This window comes from Rhincodon typus, chromosome 5 (genome assembly GCF_021869965.1).
Source record: "Rhincodon typus isolate 14 chromosome 5, sRhiTyp1.1, whole genome shotgun sequence".
NCBI lineage: Eukaryota > Metazoa > Chordata > Chondrichthyes > Orectolobiformes > Rhincodontidae > Rhincodon > Rhincodon typus.
The window spans coordinates 64,421,215-64,431,753 of NC_063336.1; the positions used below are offsets into that span (position 1 = coordinate 64,421,215).

The 10,539-nt window shown below is 39.4% G+C and overlaps 1 protein-coding gene across 2 annotated transcripts in view; it reads right to left on the reverse strand.

Moving 5' to 3' along the window:
- LOC109924072 (syntaxin-7-like) overlaps positions 1 to 6,368 on the reverse strand; it is a 35,543-nt gene extending 29,175 nt beyond the window's left edge. For both annotated transcript variants that reach the window (XM_020524090.2, XM_048596866.1), the window contains exons 1-2: positions 6,163 to 6,368; positions 187 to 256 (exon numbers count right to left, since the gene is read on the reverse strand). In XM_020524090.2, the coding sequence (XP_020379679.2) occupies positions 187 to 256; positions 6,163 to 6,271 (179 nt within the window). In that variant the 5' untranslated portion in view covers positions 6,272 to 6,368. The remainder of the gene's footprint in view (positions 1 to 186; positions 257 to 6,162) is intronic.
- Positions 6,369 to 10,539: the final 4,171 nt, after the last annotated feature.

Genomic DNA, 10,539 nt, shown 5'->3' on the forward strand with positions numbered 1-10,539 from the left:
CTTATCTTCCTTATTTTACTTACGCTGCATTTATGACGTTGTGTTATCAAATCAGCAAACAACTGTAATACCTTTTCCAAACATGCCTTAATTAAACCCTTCATTTATGAGCATATCTTTCAGATTCCTTGATTTTCATTGCCCTGAAGGAGTATTCTAGATTTTATATCCATAAATTATACTCACAGCTGGTGTCGAAGTTCAATATTATCCTCAGGTTTACCGAAGTAGCTCAAAGTCTTTTGGATTTCTGCAGCTGAAGTGAAAAAGTAACTGAATATTAAGATAATTAAAGACAAAATAAACAATTTTCAGCAAATGATAGCCTTGAATGAACAACTAATCTTAGAGGATGCACCAAGAATTGACAGGCAAACAATGACAATCATTTGCAGGTCTACTGAGTGGGGCAGATTCACTTTTCAAGTTGACTAACCTATAGTGTCAGTCATATTGAAAATACTGCAGATAAATTCAATTCAGGTGTCAAATTACCAATTTCACGATGAGATCAACATATTTTTGATCACCCATTGCAAGGTATGTAAAGTGGAAGCTGATTATTTCAATGGATGTAGAGCTGGATGAACACAGCAGATTTCTGAAGAAGGGTCTCGACCCGAAACGTCAGCTTTCCTGCTCCTCTTATGCTGCTTGGCCTGCTGTGTTCATCCAGCTCTACACCTTGTTATCTCAGATTCTCCAGCATCGGCAGTTCCTACTATCTCTATTTCAATGGGTGATCATTTTGCCTCCTTTCCTGAAAAAGGAATTTGTTTTTTTGACATTAGGAAGCATCTGTATAATCACTTGCTGCCAGGACATCAGACTATTATTGACACTGCTCAGAAGTTCCTGTAAACTGTGAACAAAGCAAACTCCAAAACAAGAGTTTCTCCAGTGGGACTGTAAAATTACACACATTCATATACCTGGATGCTCACACCCTCCAAAACCCACTGCCCTACATTTCTTCAATCACTTAATGAACACCTACAAGATAGTATTTCAAGTATTTATTTAATGCAATGTTGTCTAATACAGTGAGATTTCAGATATGAAAAATTGTACTGCTTAAGAAATGTTAACATGAGTTATCACCACCATTATTCCTCCTTTGATTTTAGTCATGTTTGCACAAGTGCATTTTAACTTCTGTGCAGGTCTGTAAAATGGCAAGGCAAAATTGGAGCGGCACGGTGGCTCAGTGGTTAGCACTGCTGCCTCATAGCATCAGGGACTTGGGTTCGATTGCAGCCTCGGGCAACTGTTTGTGTGGAGCTTGCACATTCTCCCCTTGTCTGCGTGAGTTTCCTCCAGGTACTCCGGTTTCCTCCCACAGTCCAAAGATGTGCAAGCTAGGTTGATTGGCCAAGCTAAATTGTCCATAGTGTTCAGGAATGTGTAGATTAGGTGGGTTATAGGGGGATGGGTCTGGGTGGGATGCTCTGAGGGTTGGTGTGGACTTGTTGGGCTGAAGGGCCTATTTCCACACTGTAGGGATTCTATGTCTGTTTAAAATCAGCCTAGGATGTTGGACCATCTGTTTTGCTAAAAACTTCAGACTGGTGGATGAACGGTACTTAGATTTTCAAAAGGCTTTTGATAAGCTTCACATTGAAAATAAACATTGAAAAAATAAAATTTCATGGTGTAGGGAGTAGTACATTGGCATGGATAGGAGAAGATTGGATATTAGGAAGTAGAGTGCAAGTGTAAATGGGTCTTTTTCAGGCTGGCAATGTGATGAAAGGCATGCCAAAAGGCTCAGGGCTGGGTCCTCGACTGTTTACGATTTATATAAATACCTTGGTTGAAGGGACAGAGGGCATGATTTCCAAATGTGCTAACAACACAAGGATAGATAGGAAAAGACACAACAGTACATAAAGATACTGATAGGTTAAATGAGCAGGCAAAGAGGTGGCAAATGAAGTATATTGTGGGTAAATATGAAATTGTCCATTTGGCAGGGAGAACAATATCATCTAAATGGTGAGAGATTGTGGAGTTCTGAGGTGCAGAGAGTGTACTTGTGCATGAATCACAAAAGATTAATACACAGGCACAGTTGGTAATTAGGAAAGGCTAATAGAGTGTTATCATTTATCACAGGGGGAATGGGACACAGGTGGAGGAAACTTGGGCTTTAGTTACATAATCTGGAGAACATACACAGTATTTAAAGAAAGGTGGAAATGTCTACAGGCAGGTCAGAGAAGCCTTACTAGCCATTCTTTGGAATGGGCAGACTTTCTTCTGAGGAAAAGCTTTGACAGGCTAGGCTTGTATCCACTAGAGTTTAGATGAGCAAGTGGCAACTTGACTGAAACATAAAATCAAGAGTGCTCTTGACAGTGTAGATATGAGGAGGGTGTTTCCTCCGCAAAAATCCAGAACTAAGCACTGCTGTTTAAAAATTAGAGGTCACCATTTAGAAGTTAAGTAAATTTTCCTTTTTTTCGAGGGTCATGAGTCTTTGGAACTCTCTTCCTGAAAAGTTGGTGGAAGCAAAGTCCTGGAATATTTTTAGGGAGAAGTGAACAGATTTTTGTTAAGCAAGGGGGTGAAGGGTTACCAGGGTAAGGCATGAATGTGGATTTGTAGTTAGTCATTTGCAGTTACAGCCATGATCTTATTGAATGGCAGAACAGGCTGGTGGGGCTGAATTGCCTGTTCCTGTTCCTGATTTGCATGTCCTGTAATGCTATTGACCTTATCAAACACAATGATAAAGCTCATGTGTGTGGAGGCTGAAGATTGGGAGGATACAATATGACAGTGACACCTGACCAAAGGATTTCAAACTGCAACTATTAACATATCTTTCTTTCTGAATGTAAACTTCAGAATCCTTACAATTTCATTCTCTCTATGGCATTTGTAATAACAGTTGCAAATAAACTTAAAACATTACCACCCTCTGGTGGTTTAAGCAAAAATATACAGGATGGAAAACTGCTATAGTTTTTAGTTCATCTTCAACTTTCCATAGAATATCCAATGCATACAGTTTTAATAATGCCTTTAGCTTCTTTATGAAAAAAGATAAATTTCTTTTTGGGTTGGCAGCAAGAAATGCACAGACAATCATCCCAAGTTAGGTTAATGTTAACTGCACATGTGGAACTGGATTGTCATGTAGGCTTGCTTGACAAAACAGGAGCTCAGATCTCTTCTCCGAAGAACGTTAGTGCATCAGTTTTTTTTAAAAAGAAATACAAAACTACAATCTGTCATCTGTATTATTCTGTTCTACGGCCACAAATTACCAGTTTTACTCAATTTATTTTCATAATTTGGGTTGTTAAGTCAGTAAATTATCACCTCACATAAAAATTAGTTCTTCTCATGTACACACCTTAAACAATGTTGTTTTTGTACCTGGTCAGTTTCAGTAACTTGTATAATCTAATTAAATATGATCTTGTATTTATCCAGCTAATGTGCTCCATTAGATTGTCAACCTCACTTGAATTATACTTTTAGTTTTGCCCTGGTGTACACCAAAAACCACTTCACACCAACTCAAAACTGATCCTTAAAAACAACAAGGATGGTCAATGAGACAAGAGAATAAAAACTTTCGAGTCCATTATCTTGCATCTTTTAACTAGTTTTATAAGCATTCATAGAGACTCAAGTGAACGTATTTGGTCACAGCTGTATACAGACCAGAAGGATCGCCAAGTTATACTATCATAGAATCCATTTTGGCCTATTGAGTCCACACTGACCCTCCAAAGAGCTTCACACCCAGACCCACCCCTCTACCCTATCCCTGTAACTCTGCATTTCCCATGGTTAAGCAACCCTACCCTGCCTATCCCTGGCCATTATTGGCAATTTAGCATGGCCAATCCACATAACCTGCACATCACTGGACTGTGGGAGGAAACTCCACACAGACAGTCACTTGAGGGTGGAATTGAACCCAGGTTCCTGGTGTTGTGAGGCAGAAGTGCTAACCACTGAGGCACTATGTCACCCCCTACACTGGGCTAATGGCATTATAGTGCAGATTAAATTCAATTATGTGACATGCCTAACCTAATATGAAACCAGAGGTAGAAAATTAAAATTTTTATAGTTAATGCAAAGGAAATGATAGTCCCTTGATGATTGATAAACAAATTATATTCACATAGTACAGCATTGTCAAATACAGTAGTCATTACCTGTACTGTATGCAAGGCATTTTCAACTAGTTAATACACATGGCAAAAATGTTGCCATAGCCATATTACTTATTTCACTAGAATGGCAAAGCCTTTGGGTACCTACACCCTACAGTTTATAATCTGCTTCCTGAATCCCGTCACATCATTAGGGAAGGTGACGGCCTAGTGGTATTATTGCTGGACTGTTAATTCAGAGACCCAGGTAATGTCCTGGAGACCCAAGTTTAAATCTTGCTACAGCAGATGGGGGGGGAAGGAAACTGCCATCCTTACCTGGTCTGGTCTACATATGACTCCACACCCACAGCAATGTCATTGACTCTTAACTGCCCTCCATGTAATTATGGACGGGCAATAAATGTTGACAAGGTCAGCAAAGCCCTCACCCCGTGAATGAACTTAAAAAAAAAACATTTCTTTATTCTTAAGACCCTCTTTAACACCCATATTTAACCAGGCTTTTGGTTGCCTCAACTGATATCTGTTTCTTTAACTTGGTGCCCACTTTACTCCGATTCTAAAACATTTTCAGAACACTAAAACCAATATATAAATACAAATTGCATTGGAACTACTTTTGAGTTGGCATCAACACAATTCAGAGTCTATTTGACATTTATGCCAATAAATCCAGTGGGGTTATCCCAGTAGTAAAATTGTAGACCTATGAAAGACTTTTTTTGGGCTACCTCCCAAATTCAATCCCCTCAGCTTGCCGATACTAATAAACTTAACTATTTTGGTCCGACTGTAAATCCAAGGCAATTTAGTAATGTAAACTTCAGAGTTCAGAGCCCTCAGAAAACTGTTGCAGAGTAATTTATGGCACAAAGTGGGGGTCGCTTTTCAATCCATCATATTGTCGTAGAGGAGCAATCCACTCCTTTGCTCAAACTCCATAATCCATGAATGTTTATTTCCTTCAAGTGACCATCCACTCTCCTCTTGAAATAACTGACTGCTCGCACTTCTACCACCCTTGTAGAGCTGAGTGTTCCAGATTCCTGAGCAAGAATATTTTCTCACATTTCCCCTGTAGCTTTCCCCAAAAATCAATGAGACCTCTGGTCCTTGCCCGGTCAGCTAATGGAAGGGTTTTCTTTATCTACTTTACCAAAATTTGTCTGTAAGTCAATCTTGTGCACTTCTATCAAATTTCCCCTCAATGGATGTTTTCTATTGTAGGGGAGTATTGAACTAGGAACACAAATTAACAAAATAGAGGTGTCTCATTCAAGACTGTTTTAAGGATCCCCCCACCTTGAGAGGATTGTTACTTTGTAGAATTCTCATTCCCCAGACAGGAGCAAAGATTGCTCCACTGTATATGGTCGAGATGGTTTTAGACACAGTTTTGGACACCAAGGGAGTCAAGGGTTATGGATGGCGGGCAGGAAGGAGGAATTGAGGCCACGAGCAGATCACCCATGTTCTTACTGAATGGAGACGCAAGCTCAAGGAGTTGGATGGCCTACTTCTGTTACTGATTCTTGTGTTCATTGTTTCCTCTAAGTTGCGCAGCCGCTGAGGCTCCGTGCATGCCAGTCAGTGTGCTGATGTATTGACTTCCAGTATTACAAGTCATGGATGCACACAGACCTCAGATCTCCAGATTGGGAAAAAATAGTTAGAGGAAGTATTCCTTGTGTTGTGTTCAATCTCCTTTGCTCCAAGGAGTGCAAACCCATTTCCAACCCAACCTTTTAACTAAAACTTGCCAACCAATCAGCACCTCTTCCTACTTAGAAGCAATTAACTGATAGTTTAAAATTGGGCATTCTTGCATTTGGCCTGATAAGTACAAGACAAAAAGCTTTGACAACATGTCCCACTTTTCAGCATTATTGAAGTTCTGTATTGCCAACCACCTATAAATCTTAAAATATATTGTTTCTTCATTCTTGCTAGGTCACAATGGTAGAGTTTCTTTTAAAAAATAAAGAATTTTTTTTAGTAGAGAGGTGGATACTTTGTAACTTACAATATTGTGCAATTTTATGGATATTTGAACTTATAACATGAGCAAGCTTTTGTGCTTCTAAAGATGAACTAGTTTCTTCCAAGTGACCATCGTTCCTATTCGAAATCATGGCTGGTTAGCAGTTTAACTAAAACTCCAGCGAGAGATTCAATTGACCAACATCAGAAGTCCAAATAATCTTCCTTCGGATTATTTCCGAGACCTGGAAAACATTAAAATATATGAACATAAAAGTCATAAAAAGGATTCAATAGGGGAAGGAAGATCTATTCACCTCTATTCAAAAACATGGACTTAAAAATTAGGGGTAATTAATATACAAGTTGGTCATTAATAAATCCAACAAGAAATTCAGGAGAAAACGTTTAGGAAGTGATGAAAAAGATAGATTCAAAGAGTTAACATCCTATGGAAGATTAATTTCATAATTCATCTATTTTAATTCAAAATTCATGTATGTTAATTCAATCAGCATCATTAAAATTTAAAAGCAATGATTAGGTCATTTATCCCATTGTTTGTAAGACCTTGCTTTGTGCAATTTGGACGTAACATTGATTTATTGTAAAGTTGGTGTAATTTCAAAAGTGCTTCACTGACTGTAAAGTACTTTATGATATTCCAAAGTCATTAAAGGCACTATTTAAATACAAACTAAATGGGAGAGAAAATGAAATAATTGTGTACGTAATAAAAGAGTGCATAGACAGAGAATCTGACGTTGCAGAATGCAAACCTCTTACAGATATCAGTTCATGTCACCCAAAGTATCAAAACCTTGTCAAATTAGGAACATAGGAATACAGGGAGCCATTCAGCCCCTCAAGCCTATTCCACCATTCAATGAGATCATGACTGATTTGTGACCTAATCCCTTACATCCAATCCAGCATCCACTATCATCTGAGGAAGAGAGTTCTAAACATCTACCATATTTTGTGTTATAGAAGTGCTCCTTAATATCTCTCCTAAACAGTCTGGCCCTAATTCTGAAATTATGCCCCCTAGTTCTAGAATCCCCAACCACTGGAAATGGTTTATCATTATCTGCCCTGTCTTCCTGTTAATAACAAAGAGAATTAAAAGATGAAAATCTGCCCTATCAATAAAACAGCCACTCTCCCCAGGTTTTGATTACAGATCACAACTGTTTTATTTCCTTCAATGACTGACAAACTTCAGATTGACAAATCATACAATCCCTACAGAGCAGAAACAGGCCAGTCAGCCCATCGAATCTGCACTGACCTTCTGGAGAGCATCCCACCCAGACCCAGACCTCCAGCCTATTCCTGTAACCCAACACTTACCATGGCTAAACCACCTAGCCTACACATTCCTGGATACCACGGGGCAATTTAACATGGCCATTCCCCCTAACCTGCACATCTTTGACTGTGGGAGGAAACTGGAGCATCTGTGCAAATTCCACACAGTCACCCAAAGAATCGAACTTGGGTGCGCGGCACTGAGAGGCAGCAGTGCCAACCACTGAGCCACTGTGTTGCCCAAATCAGGCTAGTAATTACACCATCCTCAAGATGAAGATGGTGCAACAAAATGAACTGACTAGGCAAATTGCTACTGATAATCACCTAGAAGTTTCTTTTTGCAGATATATAGGTTGATGTCATCAGTGGCTCTTAGACTCAGCAAAAAAAAAGTCTCAGTGATAAGATGGGGGATGGGCCAGGGAGGAGTCAAAAATAAGAACAGAAGCATAAATTCAATGGGGACAGGAACTGGTGTGCAATATGGCAAGAAATAAACATTGCTCAACAGCCTTCAGGACCCTGCAGACAAAATAATGAACATTCCAAGTAACATCAGGCAGATAGATGGGAAATGTGAAAACTTTAACCAAGGGAGCAACAAAGCGCATGTCAGGGAGCCAAAGGGCTAAGAAAAGCCAGCAGAAATCATGACAGAAGGAAAATAGAGAAGCACCAACCAGCAATTTCCCTCTGAGCTATGCATTGCAAAACCAGTGAATAAGCCAGAGGAATGTAAACAGGGAAGAAAGAGAAAATATTTCTAATGAATAATGACAAAGCTGGGTTGGATATGCAAGCACAGCCAACAGGAAGATCCATTTCAAGGAAGAAAGAACTAAGCAATGGAAAATATGAGCTGAGATGGGACAGATTGAGGTGATCCAATGAATGGAAATTTTGCAATAGCTGTAAGCCATTGGGGAAAAAAGGAGTTAAATGCAAATGAATGATACGGCCCAGATTTAATCAAATACAGAAGGTGACAAAAGCAAAAGGAGAGTACAGATAGCATACAGTTGGAGTATCACAACTGGATCAAACCATAAATGAGATGAAAAGGTGAATCAGAATTATAACAGTGAAAAAACTAGTCAAATTTGAAGGAATATCATAGCATCCTGTAACTTACTGAGAGTATTGTCAAGTAACATTGATTTAATCGCACACTTTTGTACATTCTAATCATTTCCTTCGTGTAACACTTCCCAAAACTACACATCACAACTTACCATGCCTTCTGACTCAAAACAGTACATGTTGTGTTAATTAGATCAGCAGTGTTTACTCTCATTAATTTTTAGAAATAGAAAAAGTATTGCTTTTATGTATTAACCAGTGGACAACAGGTTACGCACCAAGATGTCCTTTTATAAAACCAAATGAAACATCCCCATTTGCAGGCTTCTCAGAACAGATTTTTTCACAAACATTGATAAATACTGCTATGCACAGCAAAAGAAAACAAACTTTCTTGAGCAAAGCAGCTCTTGAGGCCTTTGAGCTAGCCAGTCTAGATATTAAAATAGCAGCCCTTAATGAGGCCCATTTCTCACAGCAAGGTAGCCTGACAGAGCACAATGGTGGCCACAACTTCATTGGTCAGGTAAGTTGCAAGGTGAACAATAACTCTTCAGTGTCAGCTTCATGGCGAGGTATTGCCATTCAACATTCGAACTTACAATCACATGGGACATCATGTCCCTGCACCTCAACCTCTAAGACCACCATCATGCAACTGTCATCGGTGTTTATGCTCCAACCCTGAAGTCTAACCCAGTTCGTAAGGATAATTTCTATACGGATCTTTCTGAACTCTCCAGAATGTCCCTTCCAAGGGCAAAATTGTCATCCTTGACAATTTCAACAGAGATCACCATCACAAAATGGCATGAAAAAGATGCTTAGAAACCTTGGAGGCTTGGAAACTGCAATGAGAGGAGATATTCAGAACAATGCAGAAAAAAAAACCTCGTAAAAACCCAAATAAATTGGATCAGCAACTGGCAACCGTCTTCTTGCTGAGTTTTTTTTTATTCATTCATGGGATGTGGAGGTCACTGGCTAGGCATTTATTGCCCATTCCTAATTGGCCAGAGGACAATGAAGAATCAACCACATTTCTGTGGGCCTGGAGTCATATGTAGATCATGCAAGGATAGCAGTTCCCCTCCCAAAAGAACATTGGTGAAACAGATGGGTTTTACTGACAATCAAGGTCATCATTAGATTCTTAACTACAGATTTTTATTGAATTCACATTTCAACTGCTGCCACAGCAGAGACTGTCACACACCTCCTGCTGGAATGTGGAAAGGAAATCTGGAGAAAGACGCAGTGGTTTTTGTCAAAGTTCGTCCCGAGCAGCTCCATGATGCAGGACTCCGTGCTCTACTGACTGTTCCTCAGCACACACACAGAGCCTGGAGGACCATCAACTCCATGAAAGGTGCTTTTTGGCCTCCCCGAAACTGGTGAGTCTTCCAGACCAAGGAGATGGCCTTGAATGAGAGTTGCAGATTGGCACATTCCAAGGTCCAGGGCTAGGTGCTGAGAGATGTACAAAAGCTTGGGGCAGCTGCTGCCAAGGCTTAGTGGGGAAAGACTACTGAAAGAGCTCAAATGCACGTAAATATTGTCTGGTTCAAGTAAGGACAAACTCCAACGTTTGTTTGTTTCCTTGATATGCTACTGTACAGAACCAAACTGCATTTGTGACATGTATTTATACAAAGATATTTTTTATGAATAAAGTATATTTTTGAAACAAGAAAGGGATAAAAGTGATAAGGGAATGGATGATCTGTTCGTAACTTAAAGGTCAGTTTGTCAGTTCAGCCAGCCAGTCAAGAGGAAAAGACAGCCTACAGTCAAGCATACTTTAAAAAGGGCTCCTGTGAAAGTGATAGTATCCTACCTACAAGGGAAATATGCAAAGCAGTAAATTTATATCAATCTACATATTTAGTCTATCATTAGAAAAAAATGTATTGAAACTAAAAGGTTTAAGCTTATGAAGTGAGACAGAGAGAGAGAAAAAGAGAGAGATATTGTGTGATAGGGTGAAACCATTCACACAGCAGCCACTGATGCTAAAATCTCACTA